Consider the following 25,993-nt stretch of genomic DNA (forward strand, 5'->3'; position numbering starts at 1 on the left):
TATCTGATCTAGGACTCCAGGAACCACCCAGGTGAGTCCGACATTCTAGTTCTAAGCTTCTCAGCTTAGGAGTTTAGAAGCAGAGCACATCCTGCTTTGAAGCAGGCCACTGGTTGATCTAAGTAAATGAGCAGTAAGAAAAGTAGTAAGACTTTAGAGGACATCTGTTGGCACAGTTGTTCTGAAAGACTGACTCTGTTGCCAGATACAACCAGCCAGGTTAGTCTACTCACTGTGTGCATGGTCACGGCTATCTGAACCTGCTTCTCTTCAGATTCTGACTGGCAGAAATTTTTCACTTGGAGCCAGTTGAGCTCATTCATGCTGTTGGTCCATCTCCCTTGTTTGGGCAACAGACTGTAAGTAAAGAAGGAAACATTGAAAGAATAAGTCCTTACAAGACACACTTCACTGTCCACACTCAGCATGTGTCCCCTAAAGTGACTAAAGGGAAGGACCCACACTCCACTGACTTGCTACCGTGACATTAGTTGGCTTTCGGGCAATATTAGGCAGTAGTCTACGGTGCCGGTTTTCATGGCTCCAAATCCTGAGTTAAAAGATATGTGCCTGTCTTCAAGGAGAATTTTTTTCTCTGCAATACAAGGTCTCCACAGCCCAGACTGGCTTTCAACTCACTGTGTAGCTAAGGCTGGCCTAAAACTCCCAAGTGCTGGAAAACAGGCATGTATGTCCCATTACATCCAGCTTCAAGGGTCATTCCTATAAAGGAATGCTTGGTCACCTGGTGTCTGCCTGCACAAGAGTCCCTAGAGTGGCTTTAGAAGACTATTAAAGCCTGTCCATTGGGATCTAGATTTAACAGCAGGGCAGCTGTGTACATACGTGTAGGTGGATAGTGCACAAAAGTGCTATATATATGCAGTCATACACACTATACATTTGTATTTCATTGGAGACTTTTATTTTTCATATTAGCAACTGGAAGTAAAGTTTCTTTTCCTAACAAAATCTTCCTATGGACTGAAGAAATATATGGGCTATCAAAAGCTCTTTTGGGAAGTACTGAGGGTTGAATCTTTGGTCTCCCATTGGTGGAAATTTTGGATTAGGAAGGATTAGGAAGTTTGGCCTTGTTAGAAGAGGTGTGTCACTAGGGACAGGATTGAGATTGTAAAAGCTCACACCATTACCAGTCTCAGTCAGTCAGTCAGTCAGTCTGTCAGTCAGTCAGTCATCAGTCAGTCAGTTTGTCTCTCTCCCTCCCTCCTACTTGTGGATATGGTTGTAAGCTCTCTGGGTCAGTGTCATGCCTGTCTGCCACCATGCTCCCTGCCATGATGGTCATGAACCCTAACTCTCTGGAACCACGAGCCCCAAATTAAATACTCTTTTATAAGTTGCTTTGACATACTAACTTATCACCCCTAACACAATTCTACTCTTTGTTTCAGTTACTGCACTCTGATAGCCCACCTCATGGGGCTCATCATCTCAAGACATGATGCAGTTTTAAGCATAAGATGTTTGTGAAGACTACCTTACAGCAGTGGACAACTAGAGGATGATGCTAATGGCAAAGATGGCACCACAATTAGCACATGCAATATGTGATCACTTAACTCTTCCAGTCCCTACACTCTATGAAGTGGGTAGTCACCTCATCTTATGGAAGAAACTGAGCAGAGAGTGGGGTAAACTTGTCTGAGCTCACTCTGTTGGTTATAGAGCAGACTGGCTGGAGTCCTCATCCTTACCACTGAGTCATACTGCCTCCTCATTTAAGAGCAGTTGGGCAAATGATGATGCCCACATCCATTAGGTGGAAGCTTCAAAGGAGGCTTATGGAGTTCACAAACACGTGTGGGGAAAGCAAGACACAGACAGCTATTTATTAGAGAGATAATCATTAGAGTGCTTAAAAAGATAAAAACCACCCAAACGATGATTTCAATTTAGAAGAAAAGGAAAGCTACCAGACACCAATAGTGACTAAAACTGCATCCTACTGAGGGACGGGATCTTCACTGTTTTTGCTTCATCTCCCAAGTCCTATTAAATGAAGACTATCTTATATAAAGAGCACATGATCCACTCTCCTATACACAAGACAGAGAAGCACAGCTGAAGAACATGTCTCCATGGAGGACCACACAAGCCCACAGGCTCTGCTTCTCGGCATCTCATACAGGCTGCAGAAACGTATGGACACAGACACAGGAGTAGGAAGGTATAGCACTTCAGAGTTTCAGAGATGGCTACAGGGTTCAGGGTAATTTAATTTCTCTGGGCAATTGTCCCATTGGGAAGGCTGGGTCTCTTCCAAGAATCACAGAGAATACCACAAGGAAAGCCTAAGTTGTCCTATGAATCTCTTTTTCCTTATGAGAATAAGCTTTTAGTTTTATAACTTAATTAGAATAACTTATAACTTAATTAGATAGGATTCTGCCTATAGAGAACTAATTGAGACTGTATCTACAAGTCAAGGACATATTTATAACAGTTTTTTTTCTCTAAGTTATACAACCCAAACATTCCTCTGTACACTTAAGAGCTAAGCCTGACACAACAAGCACTTCTGATGTGGATTAGGAGTTAGGGCCAGCCTCAGCTAAATAGAGGCTGAGGCCAGTCTGGATCACACAAGATCTTAGCCCAAAACTGAACAACAGGAGATGATGAAGCAGGTAAAGGTGCATATACACACACATAAACTATTTTTAAAAGAATAAACAACAATATGTTCCCTTATTTCTCTCTTCAATGAGTTACCTGTTATTATCACTGTCTGAATCTTGAACCAAAATTAAGCTTCCATTTCTGAGACCTTGTTCTCTGAACGTCTTCTTCATGTCTTCTTTGGGAACAGCAGTCCAGCACTCTCCATCTGCAGACTCCACACTGTTCATGAGGATGGCACCTGCTGGGGTGCCCAAGGCTGTGAACACAGCGCCCACTTCTGCATTAGCAGGAAAGACATGTGGTGACTCCACCAACTGCTCACATTTTGAGCCTTCACCACTTAGTTCTAGATGAAGAATGTTTAACAGCAGAGGTTCACAATCAAAACCAGTCTGAATTTGGACTCCACCAACCTGCAACAACATCAATACAACCACTAGTGAAGCATACGTTTACCAAATTAAAGTAAAATAAAAATTATTCTTTCACAGAAAAACCTATTCTTGTAGCACAACCCATATTTTTTTCAAGTGAATAGTTTTTTCACACCGCCTTTTTAAGTATTAAAAGAACAACTTTGAATTTTATTTTGAAAATTTCTCTTATTCACCTTTTCTGACTTTAAAGTATGAGTTGCCAAATGGTGGCAATGTGCCCTTGGAAATCCAGAGGACCAAGGACAGGTCACAGGGCATCTGAGATGCTCATCCCTCCTGAGACAGCATCCACTCCTGTCACTCCTGCTTTAGCAGCCCTGGCTACACTCTTCTATATCCCTGCAGCTGTCACACACACTAAAGCCTAGGGTGCAGCTACTTACATAAGGAGGCCATGGATGACTAGCTTATTCTGCATCAAGCATGGGACATACAGTTTGGTAAAATGGAGGTGCTTCATTACTTTTGAGCATGTGCATTTGTGCATACAGGTGTGCACGAACACACACATGTATATATGTGTGCAGCCAAGATCTTGGTTGTCCCAACTTTTTTTTATTAACCTAGAACTCACCAAGTAGGCTAAGCTGGCTGGCTATTAGCCCCAGTTAATTATGTTATCTCTGCCTCCCCAGTGCTGGGATTACAAGAGCATGCACCATCCTGGCTTTTTACAAAGGTTCAGGGCTTCTAACCCAGATCCTCGCGCACTTTACCTCTGGCACAATCTCCTCTGCCATCCACATATTTCTTTAATCTAGCTAGTAAGTACCACTGACCTCAAAAGTACTGAGCAGTCCAAAGTTTCCTTCCTTCCTTTTCCCTTTCCCCTCTTCTTTTCCTTCCCTTTCTCTCCTTACACCTCCTTTCAATTTCTGAGACAGAGCTTTACTACGTATCTTAGGGCTAGCCTGGAACTCACTATGTGGTCCAAGTTGCCCTTCAACTTGAGTAGTTCTATCTCAGGCGCCTTGGAATACATGTGCACCACCATACCCAGTTCATTTCAGGAATTTTCTGATGGCTAACTGAATGCCAAATAAAATTTCATTACAATGTTTTTTGGGTTTTTTTTTGTAATGAGACATGGTTTCATGCTGCCCAGGTTGGCCTTGAACTTATTATAGCAGAGGATGACCCTGAATTTTGATCTTCTGTCTCTACTTCCCGAGTACTGAGATTGTAAGTGTGTGCTACCATCATACTTAGTTTTATGCAGGGCTGGGAACTGCACTAGGCCCAAGGCTTCATGTATGTTAGGCAAGCAGTCTACCAACTGGGCAACATTCCCAGCCCTGCAACAGAGTTGTAAAACATCCTAAATTACCATCAATATTGCTTCAGCCATTTTTCTTACCTCTACCCCATTCCATACAAAGATGTCTTCCCCATCAGCAACCTCAGCTTCACACAGTGTCAAGTCATCTCCTAGAAAGATGAGATACTCAGTTCATTCCCCATGACCACAAATATAGCTAAGCTATAGAGAGCCATGACTCTTCAATGTTTTTGAAAAGGCACTTATTAAGAAAAATCATAAAAAAGCAGTAATTATTTTATTAGTTATACTATTAAATCTGGACCATTATACAGTTTTGTGAGCACAGCAGCAAGACAGGAAGGTACATAGAGGTCAACAGTCAAGCCCAAATCACCTGAGATTACCCATAGACTCCAAATGGCCCAGATCACCACCAAACTGCTGCCGGTGTCAGCTGTCACAAATAGATGTGTGTTGTAACACTACCATTCTTATACTGGTTTGTTATTTCAGAGAAGTAAATGCCTTTAAACTCTCAAAAGACTTGTCTTTATCTGCTACAAAATCTGAGATTGAGTGGGCAAAGCCACATAAATAAGATTTTAATGGTTTTAAAGCATTTTGCTCAGTCATTTGTGACTCTGTGTGTATATCTATAGCTATATACCTAAAGCATTTTAAAGTTTTGGTAGGATGGTAGTCTTAGTTTAAAAAAAAGTAAAACATGCCATATTGAGAAGAGTTTACATATACATTGGATAGACTGCTGAGATAGAAGGCTGCCAGGTGGCTCAGTGGGAAGACACTTGCTTCACAGTCTGATGACCTGAGTTCCATCCTGGAACCCATATGGTGGAAGCAAAGAATCCACTTGTGTAAGTTGTCCCCCAAGGCTCCTGTGCTTCCATGAGGATACACATGCATTGTGCATGTATATACTGCCCCCCCAAGATAAATGTAATTAAAAAAGAAATAGGTAGGAGGCAGAGGAGGACTGTCAAGCTCCCCAAGATAAACGCAGAATGAGTTGCTGTGTTCTGTATTGATCTTACCATCGAGGGTGTGGTACACATGAAGTCCTGCTGGCACACGCTTCGCAACACTAAGAACCATGTCTCCTTCCCAACATTCCAATAGCTAAAGAACGTGTAGAGTGAGAAAACAATGAGCCATAACATATGAACAGCACACCCTTGGACTCAGTAAGAGTAGCAAATGAACACTCCCATTCCTAAGCAACACCAGCATTTTAGAAATAAACAATTCATTTGATGAATTACTCAAGCCCAAAGATGTTGACTGCATCCATTGTTGACTGAAGAATTTGGGTGCCTAAGCCCAGTAGCCATCTAAACAATCTTACTCAGTTTATGTAAGGATGGACTTTCTTGGAATGCAATCTGGCCCAGGAATTTCTGACCCAGCTTTACTCAGAAAACAACATGGCTCCAGGGACTACAGAAAGGAAAACCCCCTACTCTAACTTAAAAGGTAACATTTTGGGCTGGGGTATAGCTCTGTGGTACAGTATTTTGCCTAGTTTGTATGAGGCCGAGTTTTATCTCCTCTCCCACCCTCACCTCCCACCCCTCCCCGCACCCTCTCATAAGCATTGTCAGTTATGTACTAGATAGATGGAGGTTTGTTAAGCTTTTAAATCTGAGCCTGGCTACTGGCAGAAACCTCACTGAAATAGTATCAGAACATTATTTTTACTCTAGTCTTTTTTATAACATTATAAGATATTTCTCTTAAGAAGACAAGATAATTTGTCTTTACAATACATTTATAAGATTCATTTACTGTGTCAATCTCCTGGTTCTTCAACAGTGGCTTGTGTCTAAGTTGACAGTTTGCAGAGATGCATAATTGAAATACTAGATAGCCAGCATAGCCAGTAATGCATAAGACATAAGAAACAAATCAAGCCTTTTCCATTTGGAATGCCCTCCACAGCTCAGAGCACCAGGCTACTGAGCTTAGCTCTGCCAGAACTGACTCAGAAATGACCTTTACTGCAGAAGTTCAGACATACAGGATTCTAGAGCACCTGCTACTGAAGCATAGATTACACGTTTCTGTTAAATTACCTGAAATATTGACTGACGGAGATCTCCTAAAGTTTTTCTTTTATCAAACGTTAAGTCCCACACGCTTTCTGTCTCAGAGACTGCAGGGTGAAGAGCCCCATTGAAGAAACGGTAGTGAGGACCCAAATGAAGATGCAACTCAAAAGTACTGTTTGCAGAGTCACATTCTGCCCTTTAGAGACATAAACAAAACACACATACACTGTTTTTTTAATACTCTTTATCTCAAACCAAAAACTTTCGAATCTGTTAACTCAATAAATATGAGTTCTTAAAGTTAAAAAACTACAACAAAACCCCAAACAAACAAACAAACAAAACCATTCACCTTATCATGCGTGTAAGTTCTCCACTCTACCTCAGTAACATCTTTTTCTTCTGCCTGCCCAAATGATTTACTTTGGCTTTTCAATACAGCACACATTCAGCGAGACCTGTGCCATGAATTCTAAGAGAAAGTTGTTTCCATGGACACTGCATACATTGACTGTCTCTAGCTATAGAAGAATTCTGGATGTCTGCCCACATATTCAGAGGTGGATTCCAAACACCATCCTGATGTCCACGAGGCTCCTGTGGTCTTTCCAGATTGTTAAGATCTTTCCCAGTGTTTGTTTTCCAGGCTGAAATCCTAAGTGACAGGCTGATCTCCGCTCCTCTCAGTTAACTCAAAGCCTGGTAGCAATCTTGTCCCCTTAGGCAGAACAAGCTTAGGCTGGAACGAGGCAGTCGCTGAGACTAAGTACTTCAGATGAATTCTATGCTCATCGACAGGAACGTTAGATTTTCCATGATTACATTAAGGGCTTTAGTTTTAGCTTTTGCTGTTTTGTTTTTAATTCTTAAGTTGCAACTGCTAGCCTAGGTCACTCATGCAGGCTCTTTTCTGCATTTAGCATGTTTCAATGGTTTAGTTTTCACTGAGAGTTCCATTGATCATGGTGTGTCATACACTGCATCTACTATTTTCACTCCCAGTTTCAAGTCCATGATAAAATTTCTGAACATAGCTTGCTATGTTATCTGACCCTATTCCCAACACTCTGCTGATACTACTGATGAGCAAACACAGCAACAGAATGGTCTCCAGAGCTTAAGGTTAGCCATGTTCTTAAGTTATGCCCTCAGGTTTTTTTAAACCTTTGTTTTTATTTTGGGCATTTTGCCTATATTTATTTATTTATCATGTGTGTGCAGTATCTGCAGAGGCCATAAGAGAACATATAATCCCCTAGAACTATAGAGTTATAGACAGTTGTGAACTGGGATGTGAGTGCTGGGATCTAAACCTGGGTCCCCTGGAAAAGCAGCCAGTATTCTACCCACTGGGCCACCACTCCAGCCCAGCCATTATAGCTCCCTTTCCCCTGACTGACACTAAGCCCCTTTAGAATCAACCCACCTCTAGTCTTCTGTCACTATATGCCAGTTCTTACAACTACTTAAAACTGGGGGGCAGTTATATTGGCTAGTTCTCTGTAAACTCAAGGGAATCATTTGGCTAGGCCAGAGCACAACTCACATAGCATGCTTCCAATTCCTCTAGGCGTCCTAGGCTCTGATCCTTACTTAGCATGGTTACCAGATGTTATCATTCACTCTTACATATGGATAAATGATGTCTTTACTATAACTAGTTAATAGGTATACATATTTTGGTAAACTTTTATATTGAATGCTTATGACCCAAATTGATCAGTATTTTCCAGAAATACTATCTAAGCACCAAATGTAACTCAAACTACCTTCTCATCTGCAGTAGAATGTTGGCTGCATCCATTTCCTTCAGCAAGTGACATGGAACTCTGTATCTTGGATTGGCTCGAGCTGTGAACAAAACTGTCCATTAATTTGTTTTGACCAAACAAAATTGTATTTGCTAAGGAGGCAGGATTAAAAACCTGAACTCAGGTGTGGTAATACACATCTGCAACCCTAGCACTGGGAAGGCCAAGGCAGAGGATCTTGAGTTTGAGGCCAGCCGGGGCTATCCTAGAAGACATTCTCTCAAAGATGAGTGGCTGCAGAGATAGCTCAGAGGTTAAGTGTGCTTGATACTTTTGCAAAGGACTGGAGTTTGGTTCCTAGGACATCAGGCAGCTCACAACTGCCTGTGATTCCAGTTCCAGGGGATCTGAAGCCTCAGACCCCTGCATGCACATAATGGACATAAATGTATGGAGGTACACACTCATGCTGGATCCAGGAGCATTAACATTGACTACCTAAGGGAAAACAAAGTTTTCTCTTGATCTTAGTTTTCCTAGATGAACAATTGAAGAATATATATATATATTTTAAAAGCTGATCTAGAAGAATCTCATTGCTTCAATTTTCTTTAAGCATACCTACTAGTTTTGTGCTGATTATAATTTTAACTGTTAGTTACTGTAAAAATTCAGAAATTAGGTCTGAAGGTGACTCAGCTGCTACTAGCCTTGTGGAAACTTCAAGTGCCAGGGTGGGGAGATATGGGGGGGGGGGGGGGGCATCCGCTCAGAGAAAGGGGGGCAGGGGAAGGTTTGTTGGAGGGCAGGTGACTGGGAGGGGGCAGTGATGGGGATATAAAGTGAGTAAGTAAAAAAAAAAATTAAATTAAATTTTTAAAAAAGGGAGAAAGGAAGAACGCTGCTTTTCATTGACTGCTCTTCCACGGGCCCCAGGTTTGGTTTTCGACACCCACATGGTGGCCAACGACCCACTGTAGCTCAAGTTCTAGGGGATTCAATGCCCTGCTTTGACCTCTCAGGGCACCAGGCACACATATGGCACATAGAGGCAAACATTCATACACTTAAAATAATAAATTGTTTTAAATTTTAGAAATTACATTTACTCATTTAGATTTTTTGAGACAGGGTCTTGCTATAGTCTGGGCTGGCCTGAACCTGACTATGTGTCTTGGGTTGGTCTTGAACTCACTACAATCTTCTTGCCTCAGCCTCCCAAATGCTGGATATATATATATAAATGAGTCACTATGACTAGTTTGAAAGTTATTTTCGAAGTATATTAGGGTACTATCTGTAATCTCACTCCCAAGACATCAATCTTTTTGTAAAAACTGAGATTGTAGTCAGCAAACTAGCAGTGATTTTTCACTTCATATTTCTATAGGCTAAAATTTGTGACTGCATAGTAGTGCACTTAAGTAAAATAATTAGTCTAATGTTTTCTTTCTTTTGAAAAGAATTATTTACTTAATGTATATAGGTTTTGTTTTTGTTTTTTTTTTTTCCTGCATGTATTTCTCTGTACAATCTGTGTATCTGGTGCATTTGGAGGTCTGAAGAGCCTGTTAGATTCCCTGGAGCTGGAGTTACAGACAGTTGGCAGCCATTATATGGATACTGGGAATTGAACCCAAATTCTGTAAAAAACAGCTAGTGATCTTAATCATTGTGCCATTTCTCCAGCCCCTAATCAACCTTTTTTTCTGTTAGCTATTATAGTGGTTTGAATAAAAATAGATTTGAATACTTGGTCACCAGGGAGTAGCATTATGATGCGTTGTGGTCTTGTGTGACACCTTTCTTTGCTTGCTCATAGTTACATTTTCCTATGCAGCAACAACAACGTACAGCATCCAAGAAAGTTCAATTAGGAAAATGTAACAATGAGAAAGTGAAGAAAAATGTCAGACATCTCCTCATAAAATGACAAACTGAAAAATAAGGTATGATTTCCTGCTGAAATAAAGAAATACATCAAGTAAGGAAAACTTAAATGACAAGCTGATTTCATTTGGCACAATATACTTGTTTTAGTTTTAAAATATGTAAAAGTACCCAGGTAAAACCATCTCTTCAAAAGACAGAACTTCAGGCAGCATTTGAAGCATGTCTGCTGAAGTTGTTAACAAAGCAAAGCAGAACACTTCTTGTTTTCCATACCTTCAGGGGGCCTTTGTAACGTGGCTTTCCGATAAAACAGCATGTAGGCACTTTCTTTACCCTGGAACTGCTGTGTGATATCTTTCTCTCTGATTGGATGGACTTTGGAATCATTGATATCAAACCAGTGTGGGCAACTGGTGTCATCATTCAAGCCTGGGGATTCTGAAGCAAGTGTATGTAGAATCTGTTCACAGCTCTGTAGGTCAGATGGGGCCTGGGTAAGATGGTTCCTCAGGAGACTAACTGTACTTTCATCTGTGCTGAGCAGAAATATCTGAGGATGGAGCTGTAAGAACTATTCAGAACAAACAAAAACCAAAATTAGGATTCTTTAAAAAAATTTTAATAAAAGTTTTTAAACAAGACAAATTCTGCATGTGTGTGTGTGTCTGTCTGTCTGTCTGTCTGTCTGACCTGTGTGATTAGATGTGTTTAACTTCACCATTCTTTATTTTTTTTGCTAGCCTGTGAGCAGGAAAGCTTGTCTGGTTATGACAAAATTGGAGCATCCTGATAAATATGCTAACAGTTCCGTCAAGGGAGAAAGGTGACAAGCCACAATGTGGAAAGCATTTGAATAATATGTCACTACTGCTATTTTAAGATTTGCTATTTGTTATTTGCTATTTTAAGGAATGACTACTTGCTATTTAAGTGCTTAAATGAAGAAAACTGGGAAGAACAAACACTTCTGAACTATTTAGTAGCCATTTAATTCTACAGATTTGCATTTGCCAATTCACAGGGATTGTTTTCCTGTGTTCTCAGAGTTCTCAGAAAACTCTTGCCCACAGCTGTATCTTGAAGTCTTTTCAATTAAAAAGCTTTCGAAAAACAAAAGAACCACCAAAGTGAAAAAAAAAAAAAAACTAATGAAAAATATCTTTGCCAACTATACCTCAGACAGGGGATTAATACTGAGCATGTAGAAAGAATACCAAAAATTAAACACCAAAAACCAAATTACTTAATAAATGGTCTAATGAAATGAACATAAAGCTCTATAAAAATCCCCACAAATGACAAATGAAAGCTTCAAAAAGTGATCATCATCCTTAGTCATCAGGGAAATGCAAACAAGTACCACTGTGATTCCCTCTCACCCTAGTCAGAATGGCTGTCATCAAGAAAACAAACGCTGGAGAGGATCATGGGAAAAGGCGTAACCATGTGCAGTCTCTATGGAAATCAGTATGGATCACAAACTAAAGCCAGAATTACCACATGACTTAGCTGTGCCAACTGTTACTACAGAGGGGTACTGGGAGGACTCTAACATACCATAGTGATTTGCACATCCATGTTTATTGCTATACTATTTGAAGTTACATAGCTGTTTGTCAAGATGAACAAAAAATGTAGCACATGTATACAATAAAAATTTATTTAGCCATAAGGAAAAATGGAATCATAACATCTGTAGGAAAATGACTATAACTAGAAATCATTAAACTAAGCAAAATACAGTAGTCTCAGGATGACAGTTAACATATGCCTCCTCTCATATGTGGAATCTTGACTTAAACATATACTTATAGATATCCATGTATAGGCATAATATAGGCATATATTATATGTGATTATGAGCAAGACACAAAAGATCTTAAAAGCAGTAGGAAACAGATGGTAAAGAATATATGCAGTAAGAAATGAAGTTGGGATTAACTGGAGGAAGAAAGGAAACCACCTGGAAGGGGAGGGAAGGTAGTGTGAGAGGAAAATTAATCAGAGTAAGTGTAAAGACAACTAGGTCATTATAATTCAAGATGAAATCTATTACTTTGTATGCTCATCTAAAATTTTAAAAAATAAAAAAGCAATTTAAACAAAGGCAATCACAGTTTAAAAGTATTTTTGATGGCTTACTATATATCTAGAAGTAATCACATGACCAAATCACCTTATATTTTAACATATAAGATTATAGTAACCTTTCCTAGCATGGAAGCTAATCTGTAAGCTCAGGCAGTCCAAGAGCATGGGAAGCTCAAGTCACAACAACCTCAAAGACTATTCAAGTTCTTGCAAAGGGACAAGAGAACAAAGAAAACCTATCTTTTTCTCCCCCAGCTTCCTTCTCTCTCAACTCCATTCTCTCCTATATGGCACTGCCCTCCTCTCCATTTGCTGAATCAAATCTCTTGAAAATCAGAGCAGGAATAAGATAGAAAACAGATAAACAGTAGAGAAATCAATAAGGTCAGAAGCTACGCTGGCTTTTTTGAAAAATCTTGACATTGTTCTCAATGGGAAAGAAAAAAGCAAGGAAATACAGTTTAACGAGAAAAAAGAAGTTAAAACTTCAACACGCCTTTAATCCCAGCACTCGGGAGGCAGAGGCAGGCGGATTTCTGAGTTCAAGGTCAGCCTGGTCTACAAAGTGAGTTCCAGGACAGCCAGGGCTACACAGAGAAACCTTGTCTCAAAAAACCAAAAAACAAACAAACAAACAAAAAACCCAAAAAACAACAACAACAAAAAACCTTTAAGTTCTAAAGACACTAAAAGATACTATGGGGACATGTTTATTAAGTTAAAGTCCACAAATGCTCTAAAACAATCCCATTACAAAACAAACTCAAGTTGTGGAAAAGTGAGTGTTTCTGGTATCTGATTACTCATTCAACTGTCAGCAGAGCAGGTAAAAGCTTTGTTCTCTGTGAAGTTGCCTAGTAACCTCATTTCTAGTAACACCATTTTCTGAGTCTGACCTAGGAAGTCATGTGACTGGCTTGATTATTCACTGAGCTTTAGAGTGACTTCTATGGTAATTAAAGGCCTCTTTTCCTGCTTACTTCTTCATAAATAACATAAACATGTTGTATGAGAGCTGTAACACCAGCAGAATTCTAACCACTAAACAAAAATACTGATTATTTTCTTCTGTTTTAAAGCTCCTACTACACAGGAACTCGTGTTGCTGGGATTGTGCTATGGTTTCCTGGGATGAGAGGACTTCTTATGTTGATGCTAGCACTACCTTTCGCAGTGGTCCATGCTGTTTCCTGTACTTCTTGTTCCAAGATATTCCTGTTTTTTTCAAGAGTTTCTGGCCCAGTTGATCAACAGGAATTTGATTGGCCTCCTCCTTATGAAAGAAATACAGTCAGTTAAAATCTGATGAGAAATAATTTACCACAAATTCAGAGGGATCAATAGAAGTGAACCTGCTCATCTTCCCTAGAGTATGAACTTATAATGGGATCAATCAGAGCCATATAGTTTTAAAGGAACCTTGAGCACTGGTTTATAAGACCTTGATTTGAAAATCCATTTGTGAAGGGCTACATACAGAAATCAAAGAGCACCACCATCCAGAGGGAGTCCTAAGGTTGTCACATTCCTGACATTATGATTTTGGAAGAATAAACAAAGCCGATGTGGCTGACACAGGCTTTATGGTGAACCTTTAGTCCCCAGTGCTTCAGAACAGGACTGTGATTGGAGACCAGGACTTCAAGGCCACAGGTTAAAATTCTCTTCTGTTGTGTGTTCTGAGACAGAGACTCATGTTGCTCAGGCTAGGCTACAGAGGTAACTGAGAATGGGTCTCAACTTCTGATCCTCTTGCTCCCATTTCCCAAGTGCTGGGATTATATGGCACTTCATGTATCACCTTATGTGGTACTGAGATGGAACCTGGGGCCTTGTATGCTAGATGAGCACTTGACCAACGAGGCCACATTCCTCGTCATTATTACTTTTTCCTTGCAAGTGGTTCCAATATCAAGACAAATGGATTTTTTTTGAAACAAGTTCTCATTCTCTAGCAAGGTTGGCCCAAAACTCAAGGTGTTTCTTCTGTTTCAGCCTTTCAAGAGGAGAGATTACAGAAAAGAGCCACCACACCTAGTGATTAAGTCAAAACAAATCAGTGTGTGGTGCTAGAAGACCTTTAATCCCAGCACTGGGGAGGCAAAGGTAGAGTTCATGGCCAGTCTGGTCTACAGACCAAGTTCTAGGCCAGCCAGGTCTACACAGTGAGATCCTGATTGAAAAAAAAAAGTTAAAATGAAAAATTTCCATTTTAGAGGTAGGCCTAAAGCAATCTTATCTGATATTCTCATATAAATATACCACATATACAAATGCACACAACATACACATGTATCTATAATACTTACATGCCCAAAAATATGTACAAAGAGGTACTCTACCTGCAATAAGATTGTTTTTAGAACCACCAATGGATCATTAGCCTCTTCTTCACTCTGAGGAGCTTTCACATTCACATTTGTATCACTTATCTCCTCCTAAGAAGGAAAACAGTTAAATGTTTCTTTCACAGATGCCAGTTTAAAGGAATTAACCAAATAAGAATGTTGAAGTCGCTGGAGAAAGAAAGGTAAAAGTATAATCTATGCAAGCTAGAGAATCAGGCAGACCTGGCTTTGAGTGTCAGGTTTCATCAAGTAAATCTACAGGATTTACTTAAGCTCTCCCGCTTTATATGCAAACTAGGATCATGAGACAAAGAGTCTAGTCTGTAGCTGTGTTAATAAGGATGGCCCCCATAGGCTTATATATTTAAATACTTAGTCACCTGGAAGGGGCACAATTAGAAAAGAACTTATAGGCATGGCCTTGTCAGAGAAAGTGTATCAGTGGCAGTGGGGTTTGAGGGTTTCAAACAGCTCACACCAGGACCAGAGTGGCTTTCCTTCTCCACTGGTGGAGCAGGACGTAGTTCTCAATGACTTCTCCAGAACCCTGCCTGCCTGCATGGCCTCCTGCTCTCGGCCATCATGACAATGGACTAAATTTATGAACTGTGAGCAAGCTCCTAAGAAATTTGTTCCTTTATAAGAGTTGCGCTGGTCCTGTCTCTTCAAGGCAGTAGAACAGTGACTAAGACACAGTACAATCTACATAGAGGGTTCTAACATTTTCCAGAAAACAACCATGGTGTCTCATAAAATTTGTGCTCATTATCATCTCAAAATACTCTTTTTAGCTTCACTGCTAAGTTTATATACCTGGTTTTGGCTTAAGGAAATCCTACCAATTTTTTGTAAACCCAACTTAAATTTCCTTATCATCCAGAAAGTCCAGACTAGGCATTGTGGCATATGTCCTTTGGTAGACAATTTTTGTTGATTTGTTTTGGTTTAGAGACAGGGCCTCAAAATGTAGCCCTAGTTGGCTTTGAACCCAGAGAGATCCACCTGCCTCTGTCTTTAGAACACTGGGATTAAAGACATCAGCTCTCTAACTTTTTCTTTTCTTGTGTGGGTTATTTTTTTCCTGTAAATTATAACTTTCCTGGATTTCTAATTAAAAATTTTATTTATTTTATTTTGTGTATAAGTGCTTATTTGTGTATCACATGTGTGCCTCCTACGTCTGAAGAGGGCATTAGACGCCTAGAACTAGAGGTACAGACTGCTGTGTGCTGCCATGGAGGTGCTAGGAACTGAACCCAGGTCCTTTCTGAGAGCAGCAAGCTGAACTGTTTCTCCAGTCCATCAAAAAAGTATTTCAATTGGCTAAAACCATAACAGCTAACGGATAGCATTAAGATACAAAAAAACTGATAAGAAATAACAGCTTGGGCTGGAGAGATGGTTCAGCTGTTAAAGGCTAGGCTCACAACCAAAAATATAAGAAATAACAGCTTATGGCAGACCAGATTTATCATCTTTTCATAAATTATTGAAAATGATAAAATAGATAAAACAAAAGCAGCTTTTTCTTTTTATAGTGATTTTTAAGATAGTAAACAAAATAACTGACCGACAACTTGAAAAACATCTAAGATCACCTGGGAGGTAGGCCTTTGGGCATGTCTGTAGGGAATTATCTTGATTAGGTTAATTGAGGAGGAATGGCACCATTCCCTGGGCTGAAATCCTAGACTATTTAAAGAAAGAGAATGTGCACTCAATACCAATATCCATCTCCCTCTGCTTCCGGACTCTGGTTTCACCAGGTGCGTCCTCCAGCTCCTGACATCATGACTTCCCTGATACTGGACACTGGAACTGTGAGCCAAAATAAACTGATCACAGCCCAGATGATAACTAGGCCCAGCCTTGCTGACACCGAGATTCCATTTCAGTCCTCATACAGAACAGCTTCAGAGAAGAAAGCCTGTGGCTAACTCAAAGCAGGAAGGAAAGGGACTGATTTTTCAAACAACCCATTTTCCAATTCGTTGGCACTAATTGAATGTCCTACGTTTCCACTCAATTCTGACACTAGCTATATGGTCATGTCAGAGCCCACCTGTTGGGGAGTCAGTTTCAAAAAGATTGGTCTCACCTCTTTTCAAACACCAACTACAACTTTCTGGAACAATGTACACAACCCATTACAGTTTATCACAGAAGATATCAATGTAGAGACTGGATGAAGATGAAGAGGTTTAGAAAGTCAGGTGCAAGAGCCTCTGCACCCATGGAGTAGGCACCACACCTCTGTTCCCACATCCCAGGTATATGAAATTCCTCAAGAATTTGTCACTGAAGTTTTACTATGGAGCATTTTGATAGCTATTCTTGGTTGTCAACTGGACTGGAATCAACTAAAGCCCAAGTGGCTGGGTATACCTCTGAGGATTTTTTTTTCTTAACTAAGTCATTTGAAGTGATTTTAATCCAGATCTTTTAAGGTGAGAAGGGCCACATCTTCTGCTGGCAGCCTATTTAAAGGACAGAGAAGAAAGAAGTGTTCACCTTTTGCCTGCTAGCTCTTACTCTCAGTGGCAAGTCCATTCCTTCACTGGTATTAGAACCTACTTAAGGTTCTGGTGTATACTGAAGACCAACTGATACATCCAGCCTTGTGGCCTGAACAACTACTGTTTGATCTGCTGCTGCTAACAGCCATCGTTGCACTAGCTGGACCACAGCCTGTAAGTCATTCTAAAAAAGCTCCTTTATATATCTACATGAAATATATAGATATATTTTCATTCTGTAAGTTCTGTCCCTCTAGACAACTCTGACAAGTGTAAGTAAGACTGATGAAATCACTGGCAAGAGGTTAACTGAACTCAATCTCCTGCCCCTTTTCCCTCCCTAAGGTCGAAAGGTGGGGTTGCCAAATTTCACTCTCTAAGTACACAGTTGTTTTCTCTGGCAACAATGTCCCACATTGAAGTATCTAAGAATGACCTCATTAGCATCACCTAGGTAAGGGGGAAAGGGGCTCATTATAAATAGCAAAATATACTTCCATAGAATATTCCAAAGGATATCCCCTAGACAAGAAGCAAATGCAAATCCAAAGAAAATATACCAAATTCACACAAAATCCATATTTTGCTTATTTCTTTTTGATTATATTGAGACGGGGCCTTAGTCTGTAGACCATGCTGGCCTCAAAATCAGCCTTTCAACTGCTAGACTTGCAGCTGTGTGCCCCCATACCCTTCTTCTTCTGACTACTCTTGATTTTGTGAGGAGACAGAATTTCAATAAATTAGCAATTGGGTGTGACAGCCAACACCTATGCCTAAAGTTCCTGCCCTTGAGAGACAGGCAGGATAAGTGTAAGCTACAAACCAGCATGGACTACAAAGTAAGACAAACAGACATCAAGACAAACAGATAACACAAAATCAAACCACCAGATTTCAGTGCAAAGAACATAAAGCTTGTTCCGTCAAGTCCCACTGACCGTGAAGATTCGCACTCCTGCAGAAGAGCAGGAGCTGCTGAAGAGATGAATACAAAACTCCAAAGACATGTTCTAGAATTCAAAGCCCCAGAGAAAGACAGAAGAATCCTTAAACTTCAAAACGAAATTTCACATGAATATTTCATGAAGTTTACAGACTGCCAGCTGAGAAAATGCTGCAACTCTGAAAGCAGCTAAGAAAATTACAGGAGGCAGTGAGGAAAGCTACACTGGCAATGCACCTTTTAGATCATAGCGAGGCCCTGTGCTACTGAAAAAGCCTGTAACAGGCAATGTTAAAGGTCGGTGATTTTGGATGGATGGGGAAAGAGAATATCCTTGTGCTTAGAAGGCAAACACATAGCATTACCCAGCAGAGGAGCCAGAGGCTCTCATCTATATTCCAAATTGTTCACTGGAGTGAGGTCAACTAGTGTGTGAGAGTCTATACCACATGCACAAATATGACAAGGTTACAGCTGGAGATAGGAGGTAGAGGGCACATGGGAGCTGTTCATGTAAAATGAACCTTCAATGTTTTCTAAAGGAGGGGTGTATACTGAAGGCAAAATGAACAACAGAATTCTGTAACAGGAATAGAAATGCAATGTAATTTCAAAATTATTTCTAAACAAATTTGTAAGCTTACTTGACATTGCCAGTTGCCAAGATGATCAACATCTTTAATGTACACATGGTAATGACCTCCATAGCAGCCACCTTTGTGGATAATGACGGAGAAGAGGTCATACATATATTCCATGTCATCCAGTTCACTCTAAAAGAAGGAAAATAAACATTGATACAGATTAATAAGGTGAGATACATAATCAAAGGGGAAAAAACAACTCCAGGACAGCCAGGGTTACACAGAGAAACCCTGTCACAAAAAAACAAAACCCAAAACAAACAAACAAACAAACAAAAAAACCAAAAAAGAAAAAAAGAAAAAAGAAACATCCTTGTAAACATTCACACTTCACAGTGAGGCCCCTTTGCTGTTGAATGATATTTAAAACACTATTATTGTATTTCAGGATAAAGAGAAATTTAAATAAATGGGCTTAAAATCACTTTCTTTTTTCATTAATTTCTTTGGGGATGGCTTCAAATTCCTGAAGGTCCTTCTGCTTTAGCTTCTTGGGTGTTAAGATTTTAGCCATAAGCCACTATGCACAGCTGAGCTTTAAGTCTTCATCTACTGATTTATTGCCAAACATACCACACTGAGCACAGGCATCTGTTTTGGTTGTTTTGTTTTGTTTTTTTCGACACAGGGTTTCTCTGTATAGCCCTAGCTGTCCTGGAACTCACTCTGTAGACCAGGATGGCTTTTCTTTTTCCTTCTCATCCAGAGTTTAAAGCATGTCTTAAATCTAATGTAATTTTTCCCCATTGTTATTGGAGTTTACCTACTGGGTTACTTGTAATTGCATACTATATTAATTATAGAAGAGGTTGATCATAAATTAGAAAATCAAGAAAGAACCTGTTCATTCCACTAAGCTAACCACCTCTGAACAACATCAGGTGGTAGTCAAAATTGCTGAGTTCATATTCTGTGCACGGAACTAAAACAGAAGGGCCTTGACCTTGAGACACACAGCAACTTTCTTGGGATATCAGACAGTTTTGGCAGTTTTGGTACAGTGTGACAGGGAAAAAGAGAAGAAAGACTACGTGTAAGAGGATAAGGAAGAACTTCATATTGGATTTTACACTTCCACTATCAAATATATTTTTATGAACATATCCACCACCAAACAGACTCTCAGACCTGGTACCACAGGCCTTAATCTTAGCACCCGTGAGATAGAGACAGAAGATGAATTCAAGGCCGACCTGGGCTATAAGTAAGACATCTGTTTCAAAGAAGAAACAACAAAACAAAACAACAACAACAACAAAAAAAAAAAAGAAAAAAAAAGAAAGAAAGAAAGAAAGAAAGAAAAGAAAAAAAGAAAAGAAAAAAGAAGAAATTCAAAAGGAGTATAAAACCCAATGTGGGCTACTCTCTCCGCCTAGGAGACATGGACTTTTGGCTTCTCAGTGGAGTAGGAATGCGTATGCATTATACAATTTAACTCAAAATGTTAGTAGGGCCAACACTGAGAAATCCTACAACAAACTGAGTATTCGAATCTTGGGAGGAAAAGAGAAAGAATTAAAAAATAAAAGGTTCAAACCTGTTCACAGAAAGGCTTGAGATTGATCCGGAGGGGGAATGTATAACAGCTAGTATCCTTGTAGCGTTCACATTTCACAAAATCAAAATTAAATCTTAGTAATGAAATAGTAAGAAAAGGAGGCAGCTTACGCAATTTGGCAGACTGTAAAAAGAAGAATTGACAAAGTTACATGACAGAATACATAATGCTTTGCTGTGTAAGGTTGTAAAAAATGACATATGACATAATTATAAATATGTCCTGTACTGGCTGGGTTTGGGTGTCAACTTGACACAGCGGGAGTTATCACAGAGAAAGGAGCTTCAGTTGGGAAAATGCCTCCATGAGATCCAGCTGTAAGGCATTTTCTCAATTAGTGATCAACAGGGGAGAGCCCCTTGTGGGTGGGACCATCTCTGGGCTGGTAGTCTTGGTTCTATAAGAGAGCAGGCTGAGCAAGCCAGGGGGAGCAAGCCAGTAAAGAACATCCCTCCATGGCCTCTGCATCAGCTCCTGCTTACTGCCCTGCTTGAGTTCCAGTCCTAACTTCATTGGTGATGAACAGCAATGTGGAAATGTAAGCTGAATAAACCCTTTCCTCCCCAACTTGCTTCTTGGTCATGATGTTTGTGCAGGAATAGAAACCCTGACTAAGACATGTCCTTACATGACAAAAACACATTCTGAATTCAATATAAAGCCATTTACTTTATGGAACTAAGAATAGTATTGTGTGGTTATGCTTACAACAAAACATTTACAAGCCAGTTTTTTTTTTTTTTTTTGGTTTTTTGAGACAGGGTTTCTCTGTATAGTCCTGGCTGTCCTGGAACACACTTTGTAGACCAGGCTGGCCTCAAACTCAGAAATCCGTCTGCCTCTGCCTCCCAAGTGCTGGGATTAAAGGCGTGCGCCACCACGCCCGGCTACAAACCAGTTTTATGCGTTTTGGGTTGTTGTCCTAAATTATTATTTGGTGGGTGTGTCCTAACTGGGAGCTCCCTCTGTCCTTGATCATTTCCTACCTTGCTCCTTGGGTCTGTATTTCACTTAGCAAGCATATAGCTCTTATTCAGTGAAAGAGCAGAACTCTGAATGATTCAAAAATGTATGTGTATACACATTTTTTTTCTGGAGAAATATTCATAGTTGTCATAAGACTATGAACAGGGACTTTTGACTTGCCAGAGTTCAAGATCTAATGCTCGAGTTTTATTTGTTGTTTATCTGTTTGTTTAAGATTTATTTTTATGGGCTGGAGAGATGGCTCAGTGGTTAAGAGTAGTGCCTGCTTTTCCAAAGGTCCTGAGTTCAAATCCTAGCAACCACATGATGGCTCACACCCATCTGTAATGAGATCTGATGCCCTCTTCTGGGGTGTCTACAGTATACTTATATATAATAAAACAATAAATCTTAAAAAAAAGATTTATTTGTATTTTGTGTGTGGGTGTATTGCCTGCATATGAGTCTGTGTACCACATACATGCACAGTGCACAAGGACACCAGAAGACATAGCTGGATACCCTGGGATTGGAATTTCCAGCAGTTATAAGCCACCCTGTGGGTGCAGGGAATCTATTCTGGTGCTCTGGAAGAGTAGCTGTAATCTTAACCACTGAGCCACCTCTTCAATCCCTAGCTGTTGTTTCTTAAGTTCAAAAGCAGGTATCTTGTTGCTATATTAACTCCTTGATTTAAAACAAAACACTAATGAAGTTGCTTTTTAAGAGTCATTCAGCTCACTGAGTTCCCTTCTGCCTCAGCTCAGACCAAGAAGAGATCAGCTCCTCTAATCCTGTCTCCCTTGCCTTGACATCCACAGGGATGGAGGAAGCTGCTGAGCCCACACATAGAAGGTAAGCATCCCTGATGCTTACTAACAGGCATTCTGAAGAAACCCTGAGGTTCAAACACACTCTTCCATGAAAAGTCACTGTTACGTTAATAAAGCTTAACTTTTTTCTGTTGTAAAAATTAAAATACAGGTTATGACACAGATATTTTCTCAATCCTTCATGTTCAAAGCAGTACAGTGTGTCTTCCTGACTCCACATGTGTGGCTTCAGCAGGCACAGCTTCCTGTCTCCAAGCACTAAGGGATGGAAGGCATGCTTACCTTTGCTGCTTTAACCAGTCGGTCACAGGTTCCACAGTGGTACAGGTTGTCATAGTCAAAAATTTCTTCCTCCACATACATGTTGCAGAGTTCATCTTCTAAACCAGATACATTTTTGACTGCTACTGTCAAATCCAAGAAGTCTTCCTGAAATATAGAATAATATTATATTAACAAATTATTTCACAGAGGTTTGTAACTGAAATATATATTGGGAATGGTCATATATTTTTTTTCTAAAATTTTGCATATAAGAAGATATACATGTCATGATTATATACTGTAAACTTTCATCACTAAATTAGTCTTCTTAAATCAAACTATAATTTGGTTTAAAGTACACTAGGAAAATAGTTTAAAAGATAAAGGTTTATGAGTTTAGACGTAGATGCAATAAAACCTCATGTTTCCTCAGGAAATACACTGCAGAAATATACATACCTGAGATTAAGTATCTCACACATACATACACACACACCATATACACACCATTTATTAACATTGCTTTAATCTTTAAAGTGATAATAGCAACCCCAAGGCAGAGTTGAATTTTCTTTGGTTTTTCCAGACAAGGTTTCTCTGTGTAGCCCTGGCTGTCCTGGAACTCACTTTATAGACCAGGCTTGCCTCGAACTCAGAAATCCTCCTGCCTCTGCCTCCTGAGTGCTGGGAGTTAAAGGCATGTGTCACCATGGCTTGGCCAAAATTCTTAAGTAACAGCCAATACTATTTTATTTTAACCACTGCTTTGTTAATCACTCCATTAGAGCTCAGTCCATCAGAGATACACAGGAATCTTAGTTATTTTGAAACTAGGCTGACTGAGACAGCTTCTAGTAACACAGGTAAGAAGGTCCAGGTGTACTATTTATTCCCAATGCTTCTTTTAAAAGAAAAGAGGAGGCTGGAGTTACAGCTCACAGTAACACCTTTGCCCAGCATCTGTAAAAGTGTAAGGCCCTGGGCTCACTCGAGGACCCAAAAAACAAATGAAAAAGGACATAGATATATTTAGCACATGTATTTATTAATATAATATATTTACATCTATTTCTAATTTAGCAGCAAACACATCTGGAAAATGGTATGCCAGTTTCCATTTGGATAGTCAGATACAGAAACTCCCTAGAACCCTTGCCATATCAAAATGAGAATTTCACTAAATGTTCAGAAATGAAACCACTTAGTGAGCGGGACTTGAAAAGCAACAGAGATGACAACATGGACACAAACAAATTCTCAATCAAGCCGAATGGGCAATCTGTATTATCACAGAGAAATGAAAACCACCCTTCAAACAGAGCTACCAGCTTTACCTGACACTTTCTATACCATATAAATACAAGCACACTGCAAAGACACTTCCTGAAGGGTATAAACAAACTAAACCTAATATTTTAATTTGGAAATTTGTTAAATATTCCTTGGTATCGTATTTTTATTACCTCCATAATTAAACTTCTATATTTATATATGTGTGTGTGTGTGTAGGTCACATATGTGCCAGTGCCTGCAGGGGTCAGAAGATCTTTGGGAGCTAGAGCACATGGCAGCTGTGAGCACATGGGTACTGGGAATGAAACATCAGTCCTTTGAATAGCAGCATCAAGCAGTCTGAACCCCTGAGCCGTCTCTCAAGCTCCTTAGAGGACTTTCCTTACACTGGCTTTTTTCATGAGTTACTACATGTAAACATCTCCCCAAACTTAGGTTTAAAAACAAGTATCAGGGCAATGAATAAAAACTGTTTCAAGAATCTGCAGGCTGTTGAGATGGCCAAGTAGGTAAAGAAAGGTCCCTACTGCCAATCTTGACAACTTGAGTTCAGTCTCCAGGACTCATGGGCTGGAAGTAGAACACAACAGACTTCATTGTATGAATTATAATTTACAATAATTTGTTACCAGAGGAATTTCTATGTGCTTACCTGCCTCTCACTGATGTTCTTACACTCTTTGCAAACAATCTGGTTCACAATGGTGCCATGGTATAGACGATGAATGAGGTCATGGCCAGAGGTCCCAACTAAAGAAGTTTCCAAAGCACTGAAGAGAATTCGGTTGAGTTCCTGCACATCATGTTGCCTCATTTCCTATAAAACAGGGAATAGTTTTTGTTTTTGAGACAAGGTCTTTAGGTAGCCAAGGCTAGCTCTAAACTTGCAATCTTCCTGCTTGAGTCTGAGTGCTTCCATTATAGGCATAATACCCAACTAAAACAGCAGACTTTAAACATAACTTTTGCTTCAAAGTTTTTAAGAACAAATTTTAAAGAATACTATCATTAATAGAAACACATAAGAAAAGCTTTGAAGAGATGCATGAATGACTAAGCAGGTTAAGAAATCACCACCTTTATTTACATTACAAAATAGAAATAGGACTAGGCAGTATTTAGTGTGTACGCACAATTCAACCCACTCCGTGACTATGAAGTGCACTCTGTACCATGAGAGAACACCCACCTGCCCATGTCATGAGGAGGAGAGAAGAGGACAGATTCAGAACAGTGTGTAAGCTGTCTGTACACAAGGAAACCTCACTTAGATCACAACAGGTAGGGACAGCAGAAGCCAGAATTGACTACTTCGAAGCATAAAGCAAGAAAAACAAGAGTAATGTAGTATTGCTGAGAAGAATTCAAATTCAAACTGGCTCTTACTTTAATCCATTCTAAGTCACCGGTCATGTATGAACAATCTGTGCCTCCAAGGTGTGCTACATCCCTGGGAGGCAGAAAAGGGCAAAGAAAGGGAGAACCAGGAGCCAAGTCCTCTAGGGACTTAAACAGAACAGCAAGTGCTACTGAGCCCATCCCACAGACATTAACAGTGTCACAGACACTGCAGAGTATCTTTCAGCCCAGACACATTGATGCCTTCACCAAGGAAAGCCAAAGGGAAACAGAGGAACACTTCAGGGTATAGAAAGAGAGGCAGCCAGGGGACAATATAAAAAGAGGTTTATGTAACCTGTGGCAGGTGCAAAGGTGAAAGCGGTCGCTGTGTATGACACTGGTGATCTTGTTCTTGCCTTTTAAAATATAAAATACCAAGGGATGAAAATCTGTCCTATATCACTAGTTTGAACGGGAGAGAAAATCCCAAGGGCTATTTCTGAACAACTATTTACTTGGCAAAAGAACCTCAAAGACCTTCTACTAGTTTACTTACAAAAAGTAAAAAAACTAAGAAAAGCGTTTCAGGACTTTTAAGAATTATGAAGCCAGCAACTTAGTGGAAGCTCAAATACAAGGAAAAGCCTCTGTTGAGATGTGGCATAACCATGCAGCAGAGGCTCACTGGGCAGTAAGAAGAAATGAACCTTGGTATTATCTTAAGTGAAACATGTCAGCTAAAAAAGATCACGTAGTGTCTATCTCTACTCCTATGAAATCTAAAGGACAGGCAGATCTCTAAGTGGGATGCAGGTTACAGACTAAGGAAGAGCTGGAGGAGGAGGTGGGTGGGGAGTGACTGCAAATGCAGGGGGGTCTTTTCAGAACAGTGAAAACAATCTAAAATGGACTGTGCTGATGGCTGCCTAATTCTGTGAAAATACTAAAAGCCACTGAACTACAGGTTTTGACAGAGTAAAGTTTATGGCATGCAAACCACAAGGATAAGGGAATATAGCCCTATCACTAGTCCTATATCTGGAATGTAACATGCCTCTTGAGCGGATGTGCTGTCACTGCTACAAAACCCAATCCCTGCTTTAACTCCACAGGACAGTACCATTGGATTAAGGCGTGTT

At 39.9% G+C, this 25,993-nt stretch overlaps 1 protein-coding gene across 8 annotated transcripts in view; it reads right to left on the reverse strand.

Moving 5' to 3' along the window:
- Positions 1–25,993, reverse strand: part of Usp40 (ubiquitin specific peptidase 40) — a 63,464-nt gene that overhangs the window by 30,456 nt on the left and 7,015 nt on the right. For all 8 annotated transcript variants that reach the window (XR_387167.4, XR_001784185.2, XR_001784186.2 and 5 more), the window contains exons 5-17: positions 24,166–24,330; positions 22,239–22,385; positions 20,137–20,280; positions 18,600–18,728; positions 14,488–14,583; positions 13,311–13,418; positions 10,328–10,625; positions 8,180–8,261; positions 6,435–6,606; positions 5,397–5,481; positions 4,441–4,511; positions 2,737–3,059; positions 234–357 (exon numbers count right to left, since the gene is read on the reverse strand). Coding sequence is in view for 3 of the 8 variants with exons in the window: in XM_006529477.4 (XP_006529540.1) it covers positions 234–357; positions 2,737–3,059; positions 4,441–4,511; positions 5,397–5,481; positions 6,435–6,606; positions 8,180–8,261; positions 10,328–10,625; positions 13,311–13,418; positions 14,488–14,583; positions 18,600–18,728; positions 20,137–20,280; positions 22,239–22,385; positions 24,166–24,330 (1,944 nt within the window). In the remaining 5 variants the exon portion in view is untranslated. The remainder of the gene's footprint in view (positions 1–233; positions 358–2,736; positions 3,060–4,440; positions 4,512–5,396; positions 5,482–6,434; positions 6,607–8,179; positions 8,262–10,327; positions 10,626–13,310; positions 13,419–14,487; positions 14,584–18,599; positions 18,729–20,136; positions 20,281–22,238; positions 22,386–24,165; positions 24,331–25,993) is intronic.

Source organism: Mus musculus, chromosome 1, assembly GCF_000001635.26.
Source record: "Mus musculus strain C57BL/6J chromosome 1, GRCm38.p6 C57BL/6J".
NCBI lineage: Eukaryota > Metazoa > Chordata > Mammalia > Rodentia > Muridae > Mus > Mus musculus.